This window comes from Dermacentor variabilis, chromosome 9, assembly GCF_050947875.1.
Source record: "Dermacentor variabilis isolate Ectoservices chromosome 9, ASM5094787v1, whole genome shotgun sequence".
NCBI classification, from domain to species: Eukaryota; Metazoa; Arthropoda; class Arachnida; order Ixodida; family Ixodidae; genus Dermacentor; species Dermacentor variabilis.
The window spans coordinates 93,574,316-93,599,786 of record NC_134576.1 but is presented as its reverse complement, the minus strand read 5'-3'; the positions used below and the strand labels follow the sequence as shown (position 1 = coordinate 93,599,786).

The 25,471-nt window shown below is 46.6% G+C and overlaps 1 protein-coding gene across 3 annotated transcripts in view; it reads left to right on the top strand.

Moving 5' to 3' along the window:
- Positions 1–25,471, top strand: part of LOC142557146 (prolyl 4-hydroxylase subunit alpha-2-like) — a 46,658-nt gene that overhangs the window by 1,054 nt on the left and 20,133 nt on the right. For all 3 annotated transcript variants that reach the window (XR_012822728.1, XM_075668799.1, XM_075668798.1), the window contains exons 2-5: positions 835–1,013; positions 9,035–9,199; positions 10,024–10,184; positions 13,761–13,806. Coding sequence is in view for 2 of the 3 variants with exons in the window: in XM_075668799.1 (XP_075524914.1) it covers positions 835–1,013; positions 9,035–9,199; positions 10,024–10,184; positions 13,761–13,806 (551 nt within the window). In the remaining variant the exon portion in view is untranslated. The remainder of the gene's footprint in view (positions 1–834; positions 1,014–9,034; positions 9,200–10,023; positions 10,185–13,760; positions 13,807–25,471) is intronic.

Below are 25,471 nucleotides of genomic sequence, written 5' to 3'. Positions count from 1 at the left end.
CTACAACTAAACCTCGATTTAAAGAACTCGTAGGAACCCGATAATATATAATTAAACTGAGAACTTCGGTAAATAGACGACAGCTAAACCCCTCTTGCAGTTAACATTTATGATAATCAAGAGAAGATAAGTGAAAACTTTGCCTGAGTAGGTTTAGTCAGCAGAAAGAGTAATCAGCTGTCATAAAAAGTGGACGTTTCCAACACAGATTTCAACTCTGCTGGGACAGAGCGCCTGGAGCCATTTGAAAGAGCCGACGTTGAGCTTGCAATGTTGAGCAAGGCCGGACGGAAGCGCGTACTCCAAGTTGGCATCTTGTGTGGACACTCCTGCGGGCGCCGTGCGTCCATAGCACACGTATATAGAATATTGCCTTATAACAAAGTCACCTGCCATCTACCTCTTCTTTTCCCTGTCTCTCCCTCCTACCCCGATAAATAGTAGTAGCAGAGACAAGCTCTCGCGGTCTACCTCTCATCCTTTCTCTTTATGAAACCAGCTCCTCCGGCAACGGGCAGCGTCGTAAGAGAACGGGCCCGTCTGGAACCGCCACGGTAATGCTTTTCACGTAGAACAACGTGGATCAATTTCAAGATATATTGAACATAACGCGTTTACCGCGATTGATTGCTTTAACCCTTGTTTCCTATCCAGAAACTTAGACAGGGCTGACGTTGAGTTCACACCGGTGATTCGATGTGTTCATGCCCTTAGCTTCCACGAATATTTGTCGGTGGATTTCGAACGGCTCTTTGTTAAATCGAAACTTTCGTAAAATACGATTTGTTGTATCTATAGATGTTATCGTACTACACTATTCTCTATCCACTGCAGCTTTCTGAACGACTACTATGAGATGAAGACGTTCAAAGACCAGCAGTTGACACCCTCTTCCGCCGAGTATGACAACAACACCCGCACGGCCCCCCGCGTCGACGCGTATAACGCCATAAAGCGCTTGTCGGTCGACTGGAATGAAATCGTGCACCACTTCAGGGTGCCCGACTGGATGGGTGAGTACTCGATTTATTAACGTGATAGCGTTAAGGAGCGAGCAAAGCGAGCGTAGGAAAAAATCCGGCGTCCCACGTCGAGGTCGTATGGGCAAAACGGTTTAAACAGCCCATACCCAGGCACTCCATGTGACGCAAGAAATTTACTGAACAAATTGAATTTCCCAAGCTAAACTACGTGGAAAGATCGTAAACTACGACTTACACACAACCTACACATACGATAACTCTCGGCCTGTAATTTCGCTATACAAGAAAACATAATTCTGCTACGCGAAAATTCAAAGAAACTCCTTCACGCACACAAACCAACCACGGCGTACCGCCTTTTGTGGGCTCCGGCGCGATGGGTGTCTTGAGGGCCGGGGGAAAGTGACGGGGAGGAAAACCGGGGAAAGTGGTGGGGAGGAAAAGGGCTGATGAACGATCATGATAATATGTACACTAGGTGCGTATACACAAGTTCGCAACGTTGTTACATGGATAAAGCACTGCGTCCAGTCCAGTGGCTTGTAGAAACGCTATAGCGGCGCTTGTTATCAGGGCTGCGCTGTTTGCATTAGGCCAAGGGCCTAAAAGAAATTTGTCTCACAATGACCTCTTATCGACGTTTGCGATGGAGGAGACCAGTTGCTGTCGTTCTTGCGCGCACGCGGGACAAACGAAAAATATATGAACAAGTGTTCCTGGTAGCTGACAGTATTCGCAATTTGGGATAGAATCATTGCAACCTATGGGGTGCCAATAACGCTAGGCGGATGCGACACCAAGGCGAATCCGGTGCACCATGCTTGTTTGGCTTCTTTTGAGCTTCTGAGGCACACGGAATTTTATTTCTCGGTCCGACATATGCTCTCGCTTATGTCGTCGGTCTGAGTGGGTCCAGTGTTCCAATACCCGGCTACGCATTGCGCAACGAAGTGTTTTTGCCATTTCGTGTGAGCGGAATGCGTACTTCAGAAGCATTAAACCAGTTTTCGATTCAGCGTCTGCCTGTTCGGTCCCTATCATGCCGAAGTGGGAATGTGTCCAGTAAAAGGTGATATCGTGGTTGTTTGCGCATGATAGAGATGGTCTGCAATTTGTATAGCCATTCAATAATAGGGGCCGGGTCTGAGGACGCAGTCAATCGTTTGAAGAGCCGGTTTGGAGTCGCAGAACACTGACCATGGGTGAGGAGGCCCCTCGGAGAGAAACTGAAGTACCTCCCGGAAACAGATTCTGCTGCAGTTGATGTTGAACTATGATCTAGCTTAAACCTCCGAGCGATGATCATGTGCCAGATGGTGAAGGCTGCAGTCAAGGCATATGGTGTCACAGAGCCATCGGTATATACATGTCTAGCATCTTCGTACTCTGCATAAGTGTGAAACAAGGTAAATTGCTTGATGTCAATTGATGCAACGGATAATTTTTTGTAATTCCGGGGATCTGCAACATAACGTAAGATTTAGGCAGGACCAACGGGGCTGTTCTGGAAATACAGGCGGGAGGAAATTTTGACGGTAGGATGTTCTGATGACGCGATAGATTGCTTCAAAAGCTGCAACCTGGGTGGGTGGCAGGGAGCAATGACAAATCATGGTATCTGAGTAGAGTAAACATGCGAAGAGGCTCGCAGAGCAAGTATACACTATTAGACAAGCATGACCTTCCGCTTTTGTTCCATTTGTTGACGTCCATCGTGGGAGGCCCAAGCATGTGCACAATGCTTGAGCTTGAACGCGCTCCGGCGTGCGCACACACCTGAGTTACATGCTTGAGAGCGCCGGAATGCTATACCGTATATACCCTAATGAATAGTGCTTAGTACAGTTGGAGTAATCATGTCTCCCAGGAGCCCCATCTTGTTCCTGCAATGAGGCAAAGGACATGAACGAAACTCCTCAGCTTTGATTTCTGTGCGGCGACGTGTCTTGACCAAGATAGTCACCGGTCTATTACTGCGCCAAGGAATCTGTGGTGCGTTACTTCAGGGATCGCAGTTCCGTTAACGATTAGGTTATTAGGTTATTATTAATACCTGGTCATTCCTTTCCCCGTGAATGCAATAAGAGAAGATTATTTTGTTGAGAGCTGGAGGACTTGACGCCGCAGATACACTTAGCTGTGATTGTCACTGATACATGCATATGTTGTCCGCAAATGCGCTAATCTTCAGCGTGTTAGGAAGCTCAGATGCAAAGCCAATCAATGTAACAATGAAGAGAGTTATTGAGAAGAAGAGGGATTTGCTCAAGGCCATGCAGGACACTTGCATTTCATGAAAACACTTTCGATAGTTGGCAAGGAGTTGTCGGGCATTCTGCTCGCACTTCTGCGAGAATCTGAACAGATCGATTCATAGTGACGCATATTGACGACAAATAAAAGAGACGCTCAGGCACTCCGAGTGTCTGCCCAGACGGCCAGGCAAATCCCGCTGGTAGCGAACTTCTTCACAATATCGCCAACGCAAGCACATAACAAGACCATTTCCAACCCGGTTATCGAACCTCTGCAAGATGTTGCACGAAACATAATAATCATATTAAAAGGAACTACCATGAGCATAATGACGTTTGTTTTTTGCGACAAGCTGCGCCTTTAATCTACTGGGGGAAAATGTCTTGTGCACAAGAGGGGGGAAAATTTTTGGTCAACAAAGAAAGAAGAACGAACGCACACGCACTAGGTGAACGCATTTGGCCACCGGATCCGCAATAAGGCGGCATACAAGAAAGCGGACGTGCTACCTCACTTCATTTACGAGATTTTAATGGCACGAAACAAGCTTTGTGATTGTGTTCTCGACCTCACCACCAGCACTGCGCGTGAGTCGAGGACATCGTCAATTCACTCCATGGGCGACTGTGCGGACACTGATGCTCAATGAAGCACTATACTCTAGTCCGAGACCTGTGTATGTAGCAGCGTTGAAATGATGTTGTTGACAATTAGGCAGTGATGAATCGTGTATCTTTCTATTTGTTAATGAGTAAGGACAGCGTAATTCGGGAGATGAACTCGGGCATACCGGCTTCGGTAAAATCATTGCCCAAATGCCTCTTATTCGCCTCTATAGCAAAAAATTACAGATATGAGTAAGAAAACGCCTTAATCCGGTGATCCGGTGATCAAAGGCCTAAGTCAAACTGATTGATCCAAAGAAATTTCATTGGCCGCAGCATTCGCGTGGCACTTTATGACAATAGAAGAAGCCGAAGCGTGATAAAGTACAGTGTATTGATAAAAGGCGGCTGTTATTTATACCGTGCATGCGTGCCTCTGATTCCGTTAACGAAAAGCGGCAACTTCGGTGAGCAGACTCGCAAATACGCCCTAGGTAGGCATAAAAAAATAACTTTTATTCCCGCAAAGTTGCCCTGTCAGATCTTTCAGCCCTCGTTTAACATATATGAATCCTCTGTCTCGAAAGCTTAAAGCTGTCCGGAATATGCTGCGTGGGTGTATTCCACGTTATTCTTCTGTCCATGTGCGTGTCAGCACTACAACTATTTCTCTAACAACAAGCCCACATTGCTTCTCTTAGAGAGACAACGCTTTGCATCTACGTTCAGCCCATCAATGCTATCTGCACTCAAGCGAAAATTTTTATGTATTCAACAAGGAAGATTGTAAGTCATGAAGGAGGGAGAGAAAACCATCTGCGCTGTATATTGATAGCAAACGGTGGCCGATCATATTCTTGTATAGGGAGAATTGCTGGGAAGATCATGTAACGCGTAGGGCAGATAGTCGGTGGTCTATTATAGTTACCATATGCGTGCCATGAGCAGAGAAGCGCAGTGTTGGACGGCAAAGAACTAGGTGATCTGATGAAATTAAGGCATTAGCATGCACAAAATGGGCGGGTCAGCTATCGCACGACCGGTATAATTGTAGATCGCTCGGAGAGAACTTCGCCCTGCAGTTTTCATAAATAGGCTCCTAATAATGATGAGTGAGCAAGAAAAACTTATATACGTTTGAGAATAAATTTTCGATTTCCAGCGCCTCAGTTTTACGTTGGCACTTCGCACTATACAATGGTCACAAGACGAGTTAATATTTCCCGCCGAAAGCGGCTGTTTTAAAAAAGCTTGTATTCCGCTTCTTTTTGTTCTTTTTTGCAAGAATATGATGCAGACGCACTCCATGCGAACATTATTGGGAAAGAGCGTAGCGCCCGGTATGGGCAGCCGCGGTCTTTGTCTTCGTTTCCCACGTGCACTGTGATGACGTGAGCTGCTTCGAGCGCCGCCGCACAAAGTCGTTCGCCTGATCGATGGTTTGTATTGTGTGAAAATTTTCCATTCGAATACAACCCCAGTTCTAGTGCTGTACACCATCCACGGCTTTTCTCCTGACGTCATGATGGCCCTGAACGTCTCAAATTTCTGAGCCTCACCTCGGCTACCCTTGCCTCCGTGGAGCCGGACGGGCGTTTCAACATTCATTATCTCTCTCTCTCTCTCTTTCTCCGTTACGCATGTTGCTTCATAATTAGGCCTGATTTCTGTGAAAATGGGAACGAGAGGGGCTCGGTTATTATAATTTTTTTTGGTTAGACCGAACCGCATAAAGCTAACAGGCAATGAAGTCAAGGGAAACTACCCGGGGTTTTATTTGAAATGTAGATAAGGAGAGATGTAAATGGATGAATGAACAAGTTGTCGCCGGTGAGACGCGAATGCGCAACCTACGCCGCCATGCCCTTGAGTGACGCTGGCTAACACTCGCATGATCACATCTTGCGTACATGCACAAATAGTCAAGTAGACGGCAGAATATCCTGCCCTGGAGATAAATTGTTAAGAGCATCGCGCGCGTAAGGCGGAGAACGTGGGAATGCAGAGAAGCGTAAAGGCCGCCTCAAATACTCCCCTCCCGACAAGTCTCTCAACAAGCGTAAATCGACAACGTGGCGGCTCTTACAGACTCGCATCTTTCTTACACCTTCCCCTGCATCAACACATCTACCCCGATGCCTTCACACCGAGCTGCAAAACATGCCACGCGCCACGCACAGACCTCGACCCCATTATTTGGGCATGCCCCGCAGCACCTCACACCATCAAACACAACAACAATCCTACATTTAGAATCACCACGCCCGACCAGTGGGACGCCATGCTGCTCAGTGAAGGCTCGGATGATCAAGTCTGGGTAGTCCGGCTGCCCGACGACGTCGCCTATTAAGACTCAAGGTCTGGCTGCCGCCTGAGGAAGGGAGGCTCCGGTACGGCTAGGCTCCCGGCCTTCCGCCTTCCTTGGCCCCAGCAAGGACATTCAATAAAGTTATCTCTCTCTTTCTCGGCAACACATGAAAAGTAGCAATTCGTGTTGCTTGCAGTCTCAGCTAGGAATTACGCTTTGTGAAATCATCCCGGGAAAACTTTAAATTAACCTTACAGCGATACTGCGGGACTCTTTTCAGAGTGGTGAGACAATCAGCTATTCAGACCTTTTAGGTTTCATTTCATTAGGAATACTAGCGGTGGTTTTTGTTTGCTCATCTTGAGCCAGGTGATCGATTTGATAACTGCCCTGATGCCGTGCTACGAAAGGATTCTTTTGCATGGATGTCACTCATTTCTTGTCATCCTTCCGCAGCGAGTGGTCGATAATTGCGATAACGAATAAGTGGCGCCATGTCAGCAAATGACTCAAGGCAAAAAAGGAAAGGGAAACGAAACTTATCCGTGCGTAGTTCAAGTATCAATCATTACGTCGATGACAAGCAGCGCTGGGCCCGTCACTGACGTTTGCCCTTAACACGCGCAACGTGTAATAGCAGGCAGAGAGAATGAGATAGAAACATTCTTCATTGGATGTGGGAGATGGTAACCTGGCCGTACGCCTCACGTACTATACTCCGAATGACCAGGGTGACATGTGAAATTATGCATTAGTACACAGTAAATACGCAACCTGTACAAGGCCACACGGTAACAAGCAACTAAAGTGTCTGAGAAAGGCTACGAATGCCTTCGTTGGGCGCAAACCAATAGTATCAATGACGATTCGAGGTCTAAGTATGCAAAGCGTGACTCTAAATAGCTACCGCGCAAACTTAAGATCGATTTTGAGCAGCCACTAAGGCCGCACAGCAGGTACAGAAGCACAAAACGTGACTTCAGACATCGAACACGTTGAACGCACGGTGCTGATGACAACACTTCAATATCATGCAGTTTGAGTAATTATGTTAAACCGCACGTGCACGTATGCTTAACCTTAGTCCCATTCAGCCGTGGTGTCCACATACGTCTACACGACTTGTTCTAGAGCGCAGTTCTTAGGTGCCCGTTACTGCGGCGAGCGTCGGCGTTCTCCGGCGTAACCGAGCGAACGAGCACAGCGAAGGATGAAGGAGCGAATGCGGAGCGCAGCAGCTCGTGAAAGATAAAACCCCTTAAACTTCGTAAAGTAGCGACACGCTTTGAAGAATGGCGCCTCCTCCTCGCGCACTCCGGCCAACGCCGCCGGAGTGCGCGAGGAGGATTAGCCTAATAGCATCACGTGGGCCCTCGCGCCGGCTTCGTTTGTTTACAGCCGTGCTTCAGCGCCATTTTCGCTCGAGCGGTGTAGGCGTCGTATCGTCGAAGAGGGAGCGTGAAAGAGAGGAGAAACAAGAAGGAGTGAAGGGCGGAGGAGGCTATTTGACGAAGTTTAAGGGGCTTTAGTGAAAGACGGCGAGAGCGAAAAGAGCGCGAGGAGGAAACTGGAGGAGGAGGCTATCACGAAAGCTTGAGAAGAAAAGCGTAGTGCCGCGCAAGGCGGGCTCCGCGGCAACGAAGGCTACGAGATGGCGCCAGGTTAGCGCACGTCGTCTAAGGCCCGATGACCGGTACTGATGGCATATATGGATGACGGTACTGACAGGACTTGTTCACCGATGACGGTACTGGTGGTATATATGGAAACAAAGCGCTGCATGAGCGGAGGTCCGTCTGCGCTAGCTGCTGTGTATCACGCCCATGCGTCACTCACGCGCTGCATCTCGCGATCTCCCGATTAGCGAGGCCGTCGTTCCACACTTCACTCCGTTTGCAACGCGCCGCATGAGAGAGATTGTACGGGCTAGTCAATATATCGCTAAATGAAAAAAAAGCGCATAGAGCTGCGCCCATATTTTGAATTAGGAAGTATCGTAACTATAGGTGAACTTTGTCATTTTTTCCTAATGGTGGAAAGAAAAAAAACAACGGACATTGCGATTCTGGCAAATTGAAGCCTCTGTTTACCGAATGTGGGTCGGCTTTACTTCAATGTCTTAACTAGTGCTACACACGACCTCTGTGCTGAAGGCACTACTTCGGATGACGAGAAGTTCGCTGTTTCCCGCTCCCTCAGAAATGGTGAAAGAAAATTTTTTTCTTTCCTTTCTTGTAAAGCCTGCAGCTAATATGTGCGCAACATGTGCATGTGCACTGCACCAGTCATTTAATTATTTCTCTTAAAAAAAAACGCAACATGTCTGGCTGTACAATAAGCCGATCTATCATTAGTCCTTAATTATTAAAGCTCACCAGAATATGCACCAAGCGCCTTCTTATTTCCTAATAATAATATTTGGGGTTTTACGTGCCAAAACCACTTTCTGATTATGAGGCACGCCGTAGTGGAGGACTCCGGAAATTTTGACCACCTGGGGTTCTTTAACGTGCACCTAAATCTAAGCACACGGGTGTTTTCGCATTTCGCCCCCATCGAAATGCGGCCGCCGTGGCCGGGATTCGATCCCGCGACCTCGTGCTCAGCAGCCCAACACCATAGCCACTGAGCAACCACGGCGGGTCCTTCTTATTTCCTAAACTGTCTCTAAACAAGTGAGAAGTGTTTCAGAATGACATCATGCAACTTCCTCGCATTTATGGACAGTTCAGCATAATAACTCACGGCTCAAGGGGGCTTGATGCTGTGCCTGCTTTACTCGTCCTTTTCCGAACTTTCCCCGAATTATGTGCACTTTGCCGTAATGCAGCAAGTGAGTTCACGTGCTTGACTGGTCGCGTTTCGTGACTCTCTAATGGCAGAGATCGAGAAGCTGATGGTGGAGTCCAACGACACGCTTCCGCGTCCAAGCGACCTGCTCGACGCCGGCGAGGCGCTCATCCTCCTCCAGAAGACGTACCATCTCAACCTCACAGACATGGCCAAGGGAGTTATCATGGGACACAAGGCGATGGCGCAGTTGACAGGTACGCGTGCCATAATCTAGCATATTGGTTTCGCTAACCAGTTGCTGGGTTCCAGTTGAGGTGGTTGAGATTGTTTTAACTCAATTTGTTCTTCAGAACAGGTCAACCTTTAAAGTTGCAATTAACAATTTATTGTTAGAACACTGCTCTCTGTAATACCCTCGGGACCTGAGAGTATCAAAATAAATAAATAAATAAATAAATAAATAAGCTATTCTTCCGTTAGGAAATGTTCTCGTTAGGTTACAAAACTCTTAATTGGAGACGTCTCCGAACTAACAGAATTCTACTATACAGGAAATTTTTGCAACTTTTGCGTACATTGCATTTTCCATAGTTTTGACAGCACAGTTCAGATTTCTTTTGGTTCCCATTGGAGAGAGCACATGCATAGCAAATCCAATGGAAATATCAAGGACTGAGCCTGGCTAGGTAAGCTTCGTGGAACAATTATACGCAAGATATAAAAAAGTAATAGGATTCGGGAGGTGAAATAGAACCAGAGTACGCCACACTCAACTTTTCGTCGCTTCATCATAGGCAAGAAAACAGTCGATTAGCTTCAAACTCAGCAGCAGCTCTCTCATAATTTCTTTTTCTCTTGACTAGAATATACTTCTCCAGCGACTGTTTAAAAATCGCGCTTTCTTACAGTATGTTATATTAAAGGGTCAGGGTGTGGAGGTGGTGAGGCCTGTGCGAAACACCAAATAATATGAGTGGGTAGTGTCAATGCAAGTTGACGCAATAATCATGCTTCAACCGTGTACGCGCAGGTTCTGTTTTCCAAAGCGTTGCCTTCCCCTTTTTCCCCCGATGCGCAGCAAGAGACTGTCTGTACTTCGGCCAGCTGCTGTACAGCAAGTCTGACTTTGAGGACGCCATCAAGTGGTTCGAAGAGGCACTCGCAAGGCTGAGCCTCGAGAGGCAGCCCTCAATCTCGCCAAAGACGGTGCATGATTACCTCGCCAGCAGTATCGAGAAGGTAGGCCCCGCTCAACACGTGACTGTGACTGTACTGGCATTCTCAAGGAACGTAACACCATTCCCTAGTGAAGGAACATGTGGCAAAAAATAATTAGTAATAAACTTAGGGATACTCACGCAGAAAAAATATTCATCAACCCTTCTATTCTGTGAAGAAGGACAAGCAGCGAACCTGTGCTGTGTTTGACCTCAATCGAGGCACCTATGTGGTGCATGATGGAAGACGGTGCATGATTACCTCGCCAGAAGTGTCGAGAATGTAGGCCCCGCTCAACACGTGACTGAGCTCGCATTCTCAAGAGACGCCACTACCTCGTGAAGAAACATGTGGCAAAAATTACGTAATCATAAATTTAGAGATAAACAAACACACACCAAAAAAAGCAATGTTGGAACGCGCATGAACCTGCTCTTGAAGTAAATAAAAGACAACGTGTCTGTGAGCGAGTTGGGGCTGAGAATTGGTCGCGTTTCGTCAGACGCGCAGCTTTTTAACGACTGCGTCTAAAAAAGCTAGCTGTCAAGAGAGCAAAAATATGCGAGAACGTACCGCTTATCACGAGTGCCTCTACAATCGGCACCACTGGTACCACCGCTAGCAGATCTATTTTAGGGTCGTTTTTTGCCCTTGAAGTCTCCGGGATCAGCCCACGAAATAGACTAGAAACAGGCTCAATACAAAACAGGAAGGGCAGCTCGCCAAGGAAAGCTATTTCTTTTATAAGTAACGACGTTTTCCATCAGAGTGCTATCTTAGATAAAGCATTTATTATTGTCTTGCGTAGAAAATTGCTCCCAACCATGATATCGTTCCATTTTCATTGTTCGTTCCATTCCATTATTTTTTTTCTAGAAATAAGTTCGCCTGGTCGGTACAATCTGTGTAGAAAGAGATTAAAATGTTCCACTTATTTAAAATTATGTGTAGTGATGTTAAAAGTGATACGCAGTAACAGTGGCAAGAAGTTCGACCAAGAGCCGATGTTGAAGGACATACATTTCACACAGATTCCACTTACTGTGCAGAACATTTCTGTAAATATGTTTCCCTTAGTGCAACCTATATGGTACGAGAAGATTAAATGCAAGAGAAAGTGTGGAATGTGTAAATATTTGGCTAATATTGAGATGCATTTTGAGCCACCGACACCGTTTCTGGCAGGCTTGTGGATACTTTTGTTAACCTTGGAGTACTGATGTAATCACCACGCAACGGACAAGTGACATACGTTCTTATTTATCTTATTCCGACGGGTTGTGCTACGACGCAACTGATTCTTATCAGGCGTTAGCATGTGCTACGATGCTTATGACTGGATTCATTTGTTTACAAAGGCTTGTCCCCAACCTGCCACCTTATTGCATGCATGCATTCGTTTAGGACTTAGAAAAGTGTACGACATTTGTTTAAAGAGGCCTTGAACCACCTTCTGGGTTTGGTAAAATAACATAGCCTGCGGGTAGCATACGCTGCTGTGAACATCTGTAGCCCAAGTTTCGCTGTCGTACGCGGCGCGTGGAGCTCGCGAGCGGATCGCGAAGCCACGTTTCTATCAAGCTCGCAATTTTCAACACAAGGGACCGTGCTCATCATCATCATCATCATCATCAGCCTGGTTACGCCCACTGCAGGGCAAAGGCCTCTCCCATACTTCTCCAACAACCCCGGTCATGTACTAATTGTGGCCATGCCGTCCCTGCAAACTTCTTAATCTCATCCGCCCACCTAACTTTCTGCCGCCCCCTGCTACGCTTCCCTTCCCTTGGGATCCAGTCCGTAACCCTTAATGACCATCGGTTATCTTCCCTCCTCATTACATGTCCTGCCCATGCCCATGCTCACTTGTGGGCAAGTCCCACTGCGCTGTAGCCTTCGAAGTGCAAGGCATTGAAGAAGGAATGGGAGCGCAGCGGCGGCCGTGTTTTATTGCCAACAATTCCGCATCTGCTGAGCGCACTGAAGTATTTTTTGCGCGCAGCATTTCTGAAATAACCTACTTTTCATTTCAATTGCATTTCTCCACTTCGATAAAAAGTGGCTCGGGGCCCCTTTAACGCCGTAGGCGTCTTGCAAAATAAATAAATAAATAAATAAATACTTCTTATCTTATCTTCTTATCTTCTAAATGATGCGCGACACGTGTGCCCGATAAAAAAGGTTGCTTGGCATGTTTTTCTGCTATCCGTAATCTAGATAATGCGAGTTGTAGCTCGGCCTTCGTGGTATGTGTTTGTACTCTGTTTACGTTGTTAAACTGCTGTAGCACGCATTGTTTCACAGCTCTGTAACAAAGATGGCCTGTCCACCAGCATTAGCTGCGTTCGTTTAGACCGCTCTTGACCCAACTAAGCTTTCCTAACATCCGCATCACACGACTTAAATTTTCGGGTTTTACGTGCCAAAACCACGATATGATTATGAGGCACGCCGTAGTGGGGGACTCCAGAATAATTTAGACCACCTGGTGATCCTTAACTTGCCCCAAAGGTACGGGATACGGGCGTTTTTTGCATTTTGCTCCCATCTAAATGCGGCCACCGTGGCCGGGATTCGATCCAACGACTTCTTGGTTAGCAGCGCAACACCAACACTGCGGGTGAAACAGATCTCTAGTTCAAAGACAAAGCAACACGCCTCATTTTACAAGTTTTTGATTTCATGGGTGTAATATGAAACAGAACGAAACATTTCATCTAAAACCAAAGCAGTAAGGCCGTTTATCCTTGCTGAGTTGTCACTTTAATTAATTGTTAATTGTGTAAATATTTTAGCGCTTATTCTATCAGGTAGTTTTAGATTTTTTGCAAGCAGAGTTAAGGGGCACCAACCACTGAGCATAAAAGGAACGGAGAAAAATTTACAAAAGAACCCCGAAACAGTGTAAAAGGACGCAAGCCGAGCGTGGTGCATTGCGTACGCAAACGTTCCTTTGGGCACCCAAAAGTTGCTTGCATACGCAAAGTCTGAAACACCCTATTGTATTGTGTGAACAGCTAGCCACGTTCTTCTGGGCGATGACTAGCATTCTCTTTCTTTTTATCGCTTTCTCCTCTGAGCGTGAGTGAATAACCAACAGCGTAACGAACATTCGCCTGGTCAGGTCACGTGTTATAAGAAACAAATGGTTGCAGTAATGGACGAATTCGAAAGGTAGTGAACGTATCTTAATCCTAGCGGGTTCCTTGTTTGCAACTCAGTAGACAGAGTACATCGTCGTCCCTTAAAGCACCAGCACATGCGCGCTTAAGACTCAACTTTATTTAGGTCACTCACCCCAGACCTTTGTATATTTTTTAAGCATAAAGTCCAATACGAAATTACCTCCACTCAAGTGGTCTGTATGCGGTCAAATTACTTCTTGCGTTTTCCGTACAAGCATACGAAATGTATACTGCATGCTGTACATAATTCGTTGAGAATCCCATGAAAAATCTGCGCGATGTGTGTATGAAATGGTTTGAAGGCCACACGGAAACATTTCAGTGGATAAGTCTCGTTCGTTGACGCTTAAAACTGTTCGCAGCGTAGTTATATAAACACTGACATGAGTCTGATATGTTCACTCTTGTCTAGCTGGAGGAACAACAACTACCACAGGAAGAACAGCTGTCCAGCACGTGTAAGTCGAACCACTACGTGATCATTTTATTGTTTCAAAATGAGCAATCACTGACGGAGATCTGTATTCATCTTGGCTTTTCAGTTTAGTCGTCTGAAAGGCGTTGAATCAGCAACTGAACTGGATTAAATTTGCGAACGCAGTCGTATAGTTATTGAACCCACCACTCCTAGCAAACTTATCTTTACAATAATCATCTTCATTAAATACATATTGCTGCAGAAGAGAGAGAGAGGGATAGAATAGTTGACATTTCTTTCCACCTGAATCTGGTATTAACAAAACAGAACGAAAAAGAAATAAAGAACAGAATGAATTCGCATTTATACCACACAAGTCTGTCGTTAAAAAAAATCTATGAGTGCAGAGTCTCTGAACAAGCAAACCGACGTACTCGCTCAGAGAAAACGAAGAAATGCGCGTTTTAGTATTAACGCTACCAACAAACGCCAACTAATTGCCATACCACGGTAACGCCTCAGATTTTAATGTTTTTGCCGCCGCTCTTCTAAAGATGTTCTTATCGCCTTCATACCTCCTCCCCCATCCTCACCCCATATCATCCCCCACTTGCATATACTTGTACCATGGGCTTTTAAAACATCTATGCTCATGGAAGTTGCTATCTTCGAGAAGGGGCTTGCACGTGACCCGCAGTAAAATGCACACACGAAAAGTCGCGAACGACTTACCCTTGCAAAAATGGCTATTAACATTATTTAGAACTACTACCAACTTTGTATTTACTTTACTGGCGGTCCATACGCATTTACATCGTAGTAATATTTGTTCGTACATTATCAAAATACTTCTTTTTTACTTTTGTATAAATAATATTTTAAATACACCGTTAACAAACTTTCTTCTTACTTTTGTATAAAGAACATGTGTTCATACACTGTTGAGAGACTTCCTTCTTACTTTTGTATAAAGAACATTTGTTCACGCACCATTCAAAGGCTTCCTATATACTTTTGAATCAAGAATATTTTAAATACACAGGTGACATACCTTCTTTAAATTTTTGTCTTAATGACAACTTCAATATTTTTTCAAAAGGCTCGGGGTATGAGCCATGGTCTGAGCTGACGTGCTCACATCGGCTCCGGATTTTATGACCAATTTTGCAGTGCTAATTATTTTTTACCGCGGTATAACTATTACCACTGTGTCTGTGAGAGTGCGGGTCATCAACCGGTACCGGTGGCTACCAAAGGTACGATTTTTCGCCAATTTCCCGGGACTTTCCGTGGAAGCCGGCGCCGTTCCAGTAAGCCTAATCGAACAGCTTGGATCTGCCCATAGCCAGGCCCATCCTCTGCGAGGAAAGGCCGTCGTCTTCGGGCGGCGGCTATACAAACATGTCGACCGAGATGGAGACGTCCATTGTTCGGGACCCGGCGAATTCCGGCGTTAGCCAGATGTGTGTTGAAACTCAAGGGGAAGAAATTTCTTCCGAGGAATTCAACGACAATGCAGACTGGTCGCATGTAGGCCGGCGTATAAAGACCTTGGCCAGCCAGGGGACTGCCGCTCACCAGTGAAGACCTACGACGAAGAACTTTGCCAGGAACGTGAAAGCTTCGGTGTATGTAATTCGGTATGTAATTCGGTGTGTAAATTCGATGTATGTAAGCAGTGCGGAAAGGTGGGCCACCGCCGCGACGTTTGTCCAAACCCTCACGTGAGGGCTTGCTTTGCTTGCGGGGCCGTTGACCCCAAGGAAGACCATAGTTGTACCCCCACTTGCCGATTGTGCGGAGGGCCACATCTGACCGGTGACAAGGTTTGCAAGAATAGGTTCAAGGTCCCATACGTAGTTACAAGGAGACAATGGGAGCGCAAGATGGCCGAACAACAAGCGCAGCAGCAACAGCGAACATCTCTCAGAGCTGAGGAATTTCCATCGCTGATGTCAGCAACTGCAACACCTGCCGGCCCAGCTGGTCGCCGAGCGTCACGTTCCGTCTCGAAGCGCAGGGCCAGCGAGAGTAGACAGCGTAGCCTTAGCCGCAAGCGATCGCAGTCACGTGACCGCGTGAGCTGGGCCGATGCAGCAAGGCACGGTGCCAAGAAAGCACAGGGGGGTGCCACCACCACCACCACCACCTCCAATACCGCAACGACCACCGCAACGACCATTAGCACCAGCAAGACCGTGGATGGCAACAACAAGAGCAAGACGAAGGAAGACGAGGCGATGAGGATGTTGCAGGAAGACGAGGCACTCAGGCGCAAAAACAACGAGCTCGAGACAAAAGTCAGTAGGCAAGAGGCCACTATTAGCAAGATGGCAAACGAGATCATGGAAATCAAGAAGCTTCTCACGACCCGTTCCACCAATAACGAAACGCCCCAAGCGGTATCATGTGAACCAACACCCAGCATCAGCAGCGCTTTACCATCAACATCCGCTGAGAAGGAACCAGCACCCAAGAGACGAGCGATCGAGAACCTGAAGGAGCGCAAGCTCAACGACCGTTTGGACAACCTGAAAGACAAGGTCGACCAAATCGAGGAACACCTCGATGGGCTTGAAGATTGTATTAAGACAACGTTCACCACGATGATTAACGACAGGTTCGCCGCCATCGAGCGGACGTGTCAGCAGTTAACGAACGCAATACAGCAAATAACGCGGCAGTACAATCAGCAACAATCATGGCCGCTCAAGCAACAACAACAACTACAGCAGTGAAGGGTCTCGTGACCTGGCACTGGAACTGTAACGATTTCGCTAGCAAGAAGGCAGTCTTGCAGCAACACATAACACAAGTAGCAAACAAGCCTGATATAATCATGATACAAGAGACTCGCACAGATACAGTGTCGCTACCCGGTTATCGCGTATACGCCAAGTCTCCAAAGGTCAGCGGCGGCAGAGGGATATGCACATTGGTTCGCAAGGGACTCACCTTCATTGAGCACGAGTTGCACAATAGTAAAATTGAATACACTCTCATCGAGGTCGTTACGGGCAAGAAACAAAAGAACAGCACCTTTCTGCTTAACGTCTACAGTAGCCCTTCACACTGGAAGCAAAAATTCAAGACGCTCCTTCACAGAGCCAGCACCGTGGCGGGGACTCACAGGCTCGTCGCCTGCGGGGACTTCAACGCGGCACACCCGGCATGGGGATATAACAAGCAATTGGCCAAGGGGCGAGACCTGTTCCAAGACACATTGGACCTGGGCTTCACCCTCATCACAGACCCGACTGATCCTACAAGGATTGGGAACTCTGTGTCCAGGGATACGACGCCGGACCTCACGTTCGTGAAGAACGACGAGAGGGGGAATATCTCCTGGCGCAACACGGGGTCAGAGCTCGGCAGCGACCACTACATCGTAGAGGTCATCATACCGGAAGAGGTCAAGGCCTCGGAGGACACCAGAAAACATTATTTTACGGATTGGGATGCCTTCCGTAGCCTGTTACCAACGGAGATGGAGGAAATCAATAACATAGAAGAATGGTCAGCTCACATCGCGGGGAAGGTCAAGGAGGCGACCAAAATCATAGAAACGGATGAGCAGGTCGACAAGGTTGACAGCCGTCTCGCGCACTTATTCGAAGCAAAGCAATCTATCCTAAACAGGTGGAAGAAGCAACGACTAAATCGGCGCCTAAGGAAGAAGGTGGCGGAGCTGAATCGCGCCATCGAAGTTCATTGTCGGCTGCTCTGCACGCAACAATGGAACGAAATCTGTAATGCTGCGGACGGGCAGATGCATAGCGGCAAAACCTGGAACTTGATGCGGCATCTGCTCGACGAGACTAAAACAAAGTCCCACCAACGCGACCGCCTCGCAAAGATCATTCACAGAGCAGTCAAGGAAAACGGGGAAACTGAAGTAATCAGACGCATAAACAGCAAGTATCTTCCGGTTACACCCACGGAAAGGCATCCTGAGTACGGCGGTCAAGCCAACGAGAAGCTTGACCGCGACATCAGCGTCGAGGAGGTGCGAGCGGCCCTGCACGAACTAAACAGCAAGTCGGCGGCCGGCCCGGATCACATCTCGAACAGAGCGCTCAAGAACCTCAGCGATGTGGCCATCGAAAACCTCACCGGTTACTACAACAAGTGCTGGAGTGCGGGGTCACTGCCCCAGCAGTGGAAGACTGCCAAGACCATACTTATCCCCAAACCAGGCAAGCCGCCGAACACGGACAACCTCCGGCCCATCTCGCTCACGTCCTGCGTGGGCAAGGTGTTGGAGCACGTCCTCATGTGTAGGTGGCAGGATTACCTGGAGGAGTCGGGACTATACCCCACCACGATCATCGGGTTTCGGCGTTCCCTCGGCACCCAAGACGCGATGATTCTGTTGAAGAAAGATATAATTGACGAAGATACCCTAACGAAAGACAACAAGGCCATTCTGGGGCTGGACCTGCAGAGCGCCTTCGACAAGGTGACGCACTCTGCCATCCTAGCCCAGGTGTCCAGACTCAACATGGGCGCAAGAACATACAATTATATCAAGGACTTTCTGACGGGACGGACTACTGAGCTCTGCGCCGGCGATCTACGGCTCCAAGAGAAGAGGCTCGGCAGTGTCGGGACCCCCCAAGGCTCGGTCATCTCGCCGTTGTTATTCAACCTCGTCATGATCGGGGTGGCCAAGCGACTCTCTCGCGTCGAGGGCGTCCGGCACACCATCTACGCCGATGACATCACGCTGTGGGTTCCGGGAGGCAGCGATGGTCACATTGAGAGCACGCTGCAAGAAGCCGTCGACGCGATTGAAGACCAGCTGAACGGTTCTGGTTTGATCTGCTCACCGAGCAAGTCAGAACTGCTGGTGTTACCACCGAAATACGTCATACGTAAGAGGAGCGAAGCGAGGGATTACGAGGCCATCAAGATCGTGACGAGGAACGGCCACGTGATCCCGGAGGTTGACAAAATCCGGGTGCTCGGCATGATCATAGACAAGCGACGGGGCAACGGCGCGACTATTTCCCGCCTTACAGCCAAGATTACCAACGCAATACGTCTCATCAGACGGGTCGCCAACCGCAAGGCCGGGATGAAGGAGGAAAGCTTGATTCGGCTTGTGCACTCCTTCGTAATCAGCCACGTCACCTACGTTGCAGCCTTCCACAACTGGATGCAATGTGAAAGGAATAAAATCGACGCCCTGATACGCCGAGCTTACAAGGCGGCGCTCGGACTACTCGAGTGTACGAGCACCAACAAGCTCCTGAGCCTGGGGGTACACAATACCCTCGACGAAATTGCGGAAGCGCAACGAACCGCCCAGCTGGAGCGGCTCTCTATGACCGAAGCCGGCAGGCGCATACTTCAATACTTGGGCTTCACGCCCGGAGCGAAAGCGGCGAGTAGCGACGTTTCTGTCCCGGACGGAACCCGGCGCCGGATTCGGGTGGACCTCATCCCGAGAAACATGAACCCGGAGTACAACAAGGAGAGAAGAGCGGCGAGGGCCAAGGCCCTCATCGACTTTCACGCCAAGGACGAGCACGCAAGGTTCGTGGATGCGGCAGAATACCAGGGAGACTGCGCGGCGTTCGTAGCTACCGTCATCGAGGCGTCGTCCGGCGCGACGAGGGCAGCGGCGAGCTTACGGGTCCGCGAGGCGTGTCAGGCGGAGGAGGTGGCCATTGCCCTGGCCATTGCCGACCCCGGGTGCCAGACGGTGTTGTGCGATTCCCGAAGTGCAGTGCGGAATTATGCAAAGGGCAAAGTGTGTGGTGAGGCTGTGCGCGTTCTGTGCTCGGCTGACCTGCAACGACAGAATCGGTGTGTTAGAATCAAGTGGTTCCCGGCGCACGCGGGCACCGACGCGTCCGAGAAGCACGATAACCACAACGAGACGGCACACGCAGTGGCGCGAGCGCTAACCAACCGCGCCGCTGCAACCGACCGTCCAACGTGGTGTAGTGCCAAGGACCGCATTACGACGTTCAACGAACTTACCCAGTTCTACCGCCTCGCTCGAAGGACTTTCCCACCCCCGCACCCGGGGCTGAGCCGAGCGGAGGCGGTGCTGTTCAGACAATTGCAAACTGGTTCTTTACCCACCCCAGTATTATTGACTCATCTATACCCTAAATTATATGTGAGTGATGTGTGCCGCGTGTGCCAGCGGGAGAGGGCCACCCTGACGCACATCCTATGGGATTGCACCAAGTTCCCCAATGAGGCTTCGACAAGTACAACGATTCCTCCGCGACTCGCGGCTGCGGCGGAATGCTACGACCACGAAAGCCAAACCTGGGCCGTCCAGCAGGTCTCGGCGGCTCTTGAAAGACAAAGGCCGAGCGAAACCGACGGAACGTTGCCCCACAGGGCGACCAACCGCGGGAGTAACACGCGCTGGAGTTGAGTAGAGACCACCCGCTGAGAAGACGTCAGGGCCCGCGTCACGGCGCCATTTAGTCATGGTGTCGTTCTGCAGGCGACTACATGAAGTTGTCTCTCTCTCTCTCTCTCTCTCTCTCAAAAGGCTCGTTACTTTTGGGCAAAGAACGTTTTACTATACATCATCAAAATGTGTTTTTGTTCTGAAGGACATGTATCCTCAGTACGTCAACAGCTCGTATACTGGTTGCCGAAAAATATTTAGAAAAGCAGGTAACTTGACAGTTTTTGTTATTTTTTTATACACAATAATGGCGATGTATGGCACGCTCAGGAATCAAGCTCTTTGTTTTAACTCACAGTTCCAACCCAAATCGGTGATGAATTGTTGACGGAGTGGTGTTAAAATGTTTAAAGAAATGTGTTCGTCAACTATTAGAATAACTTTTTTAAAGGCTCTGCTGGAATAAGTAAGCCTGCGGTGACGTTAGCACACTTCGAAAAAATTAGCTTGCGCTACGCCAATTGACCGGTGAGACGATAGTGGAGTACTGTGGAGGCCGCGTACCAGTTACGTAGCTTAAATCCAGGCCATAGGGCTAACGCCTAACTAACCCTAACGCCTTTTATGCTAACCCAACCTAAGCTTCCTTACAAAAGCTTTTATAGGAAGTCTATAGACAGTCCATAGACATTTGTCTATCAAGTCTATAGACTGTCTATAGAGATTTCTTTACACTAGTCTATAGACAGTCTATAGCCTTATAGCCATACACTTTTTATAGACTAGTCTATAAAAAGTCTGGGCCTATAGACTATCTATAGAAAGTCTATGGACTGTCTATTGACTTATGGCCATGCACTTTTTATAGACTTGTCTATAAAATGTCTGAGTCTACAGACACTGTATAGACTGTCTGTAGCCTAATGAAAATTCACGTTTGTAGACAAATGTCTGCAGAATGTCTATAGACAAAAGTGCATAAAGTTATACAGTTCTACTTTTGTAGACTGAAGTCTATGGAATCTCTATAGGGAAATGTATATAGATAGTCTCAACACATTTGTTTATAGACATTTTATAAACTTCAGTCTACAAAAATAGAACCATATAGAGCAGTTCTACTTTTGTCGACTGAAGTCTATGGAATGTATATAGGGAAATGTATATAGATAGTCTCAACACATTTGTTTATAGACATTTTATAAACTTCAGTCTACAAAAATAGAACCCTATAGAGCAGTTCTACTTTTGTAGACTGAAATCGATAAAATGTTTATAAGCAAGTGTGTATAGACTATCTAAAGGCATTTGTCTATAGACACTCCATAGACTTCAAGCTACAAAAGTAGAGCTACATACTGCTTTTGTAGACTGAAATCTATAAAAAGTATATAAGCAGATGTCTATAGACTATCTATAGACATTTGTCTATAGACATCCCATAGACTTCCGTCTAAGATATAGCTATATAAAGTTTTACTTGTGCAGACTGAAGCCTACAAAATGTCTATAAGCAAGTGTCTATAGGCTATCTATAGACATTTGTCTATAGACATTCTCTGGACTTCAGTCTACAAAAGTAGAACTGTATACTCCTGTACACTTTTCTCTGTAGACATTCTGCAGACGTTTGTCGAAAACCATGAATTTTCATTAATGTATAGACAGTTTATAGAGTGTCTATAGACTCACACACTTTTTAGACTAGTCTACAAAAAGTGTAAGGTCATACGTCTATAGGCTGTCTGTAGACAATTCCTACAGGTCAATCTACAGCTAATCCATAGACTTCAGGATTACATTATTTGTCGATTATTGTCAATACAGGGTGTCCGAGCTAACATAAATTCAGTGAAGCTGTTCAACGAAGAATAATTTAAATAAAGACGGTGCAGTAAGATCCGAATTTAAGACTTATGGTGTCCTGCCGTCAGAGATCTGACATGCAGGTCTTCTTATATTAGTATATCTTGCACCACGTTCTTTTTAAATATTGTATTTTCATTGCCCAGATTGGCTAAAATAGCTGGTATCGACACCCTATATACTAGCTATACAAACCCTACATTTTGCCAAACAAGTTTCGATTATATATAAGCACTCGCTGCTGGGGTTGTTAATGAGCAGTCTATTAGAAATGTCTATAAATATGTACTGCATCCAGCATGCATATGGGAACATACCCAGGGAACTGTACATAGAAAATCATGCATGCGGATGGAAGCAGTCGAAAAATCTGAAATGCATGTAGCCGTGAATGTTTATGCAACATTGCATGAGCATTTGTGCACGAGCACATTTATGAAATATTACAATTGGATGCAATGCATCCGGTTGAACAAAATCTGCTAGCTATCTGCTAACTACAAGTTAGTTTACATTTCTGTTTAATATGGCGGCAAAAAATTTTGAATGTGTATTATGTATGTTCACGTGTTGCTTCTCATCTGCACTTATGCATTAATGTCGATAGCTTAATAATGCTGCTTAACCAGCTGCAATCTAATATGTTGCATAAACAGAAATAAATTGAAGCGATTCCACTAGTGCTGAATCATGCAATGCAAAAAAAGAAAATAAGTGCACCGGCATTGAATCAACTCTTTTTATTGCGCAATATATCAATTTTCTCAAAATGCGGGTCTTACGCTGTGATCGAAAGCGACTATATACTACAGATTTACAGAATACTTCCCCTTGGCAAACAAGGCCGCCAGGCCGGCTTCCACTTCCGTTTCATATGTTTCAAAGATGGTGCAAGTGTATGCTGCAAATAAGTAGAAGCAACAACGTGAGGCAAACATAACAATTGTGTATTTTTATGTTCATTAAGCAGCTTTATATCTTTACTCAAACCATTTAAGTGAATACTCAATGCGGTTTAAGCATGAGTAATGGCTGCTTGTGAATACAAATCAGTACTATTATGCAATGTTTCATTTTGTGGAATGATGAACAGTTAAACAGTCCCAACTGCTGCTGGTGCTATATCAACAGTATCTTGCTTTTAAGACAAGTTTATATATGACACATGATTGTAGTTATCCTAAATGATGTTTATATTAATTTCTGAAACAAGGTTACCGAGTTGGACTCTCTCTGCATTTTTTGGCTGGTAATTAAATATGCCCGCGCAGAGGGATAGGAAATAGAAACGCAGTGCCTTCAAATTGAAACGTGTAAAGGTGCTTCCCCGACTGTCTAATTTATTGTTCTGTAATTTTTTCGGCTAAGTTGCGAAGCTGCGAGTGCATGAGCTTATCGTAGATTTTATGCTCCAAAAGCTTTTGTGGTTGCATATATTTAGATTGGGTGAATCTAGATAATTCTTCAAGTCTCGTGTTTTTCTTCTGGTAAATTCCCAAAATTATTTAGATTGGTTACCAGGAACCTTAAAAATGCTGCTACCTTTAAACTACACGAGAACGGCAGCGCACACACTGCTGATGCATGCCCCGCAAACACGGCCTTTCATCCGAGTACGCTAGCAGTTATTCAACTATACGTGTCTGTTTCTAAATTCTTCATGCTAACACAATTTCGAGATATATACGTAAAGTGTGTCACGAGATTTCACTACACATGCGGCGCAGCATTCATCGCCGCCGGATTGAGAGCCACGAAATGAGATCTACCACACTGGCTGCCCAACACACACATTCTGCTTAGTGGCAGGTCAATATCAAGTTAAAACATGGTGTACTTCCTTTTTTACGCGCATCAACTATGACGCTAAAATCAACAAGCGCGAGCGATCGCTTCCCATAAAACATTCCGTATAGTAGAAGCGAGAACAAAAGCGCGTTATCAAATCATGAAAACCACAAATCGATACTATGCCCAAGTCGCCTGCGCTACATGCAGCAGGTTCGCGATACGAAATGCACTCACCTAATCATGAGCTATTGATGGAAAACATCTTTGCTAAAGCTTACCGGTCAGTGTAGTTGACGTCGTCGTCGTCATCATCATCATCAGCCTGTATACGCCCACTGTTGACGTGTGATGCCACAAAGAAGATACGCATACACGGACACCAAGGTTCAGGAAGACACCGCACACCGCTACAAGCATTTGCGTGCCTGGCGCTCACGTCGAGACTTTAAATTGACGCGGACAGATAGCACACCGCCATTGCGCATGCGCAGGAGCTCCACACGCCGAAGCGCCGAGGGCGTGCGCGCTCTTTGAAGTCTGAGCGCTTTTTCCCTTTTCATTTTTTTTTTACTCTTTCTCTGCCTGTCTGTGCCATGCGCGAACCGGGTTGTTTTTCTTTTCCATATTTCATTTTTTTAATGGATGGAGAAAATGCGCTGTCAAGTTGTATTACAAACGCTGTGGGCTATCGTATGAAACTGGAACGCACACATGGATTAATGCGCTGTTTATAAAAGCTGTTAGAGGGCCCTTCAGGCGCTTGCATTATCGCCGGCGACGATGAGCAATACAGTGCATTTGCAGCATATCTACCAGCGTACCACCAAATGTGATACCCGCACGTATGTTCACTCAAATTTTCTATTTCGATGATAGGTCAAAGCAATCAGTACAGCAATGACGTACTGATATGCGTGGCCGTGCTGGCATACCGCCTGCGAAGTACTGGGTGGGCTCAGAGAATTTGGCACATATTTTAAGTGAATGAGAAATTGATGAGTTTATAGTGCAGGATATCAGTGAACAAAAAAACCACCCGATGTCAGCGATGCAGCCGAGATACGAGAACAATGTGAAAGGTGTCTCAGAATCGGACGACACAACGCGCACACCACATGCGCGACATCGGTTCATCGCACACTCACAAAGTCTGCGTTGTCAGCTACAAACATTACGATTCTCTGTGCTGTTAGCTTGATGCCTGTTTGGAATCCACTTATAGTCAAAATTGGCGTTCATAACATCTATTATCACGATTGGATCGGCGTTTTGCTTTCTTTATTCTACTGCCGCAAAAGTCATGCTATGACAACTGTGAAGACTCTATTGCCGAGAGCGACTACGTAGAACATATCATGTGGTCAACAAATGCAGAGGTATACACCATGTGTATACTAATGTCTACAAATAGGCTCTACAGCAATCCCAGCAGTATACAACTTCAGTGGCTTTGTATGTGAAACGCAGCTCCATATTATCTTCTGGTACCTGCGCTTGGTTACAGCGAACACATGTTGGGCCGAGATTAACGACTTTTGTCTATTGTCAATCTATAGACGGCATGTCAACCTGAAGCAATAAGAATTTTACAGTATCGGCTGTTTTCTACGTCATTTCATGACTTACCACAATCGGTATACAGGCTATTTGCACAAGTTAACATCACCTTTGG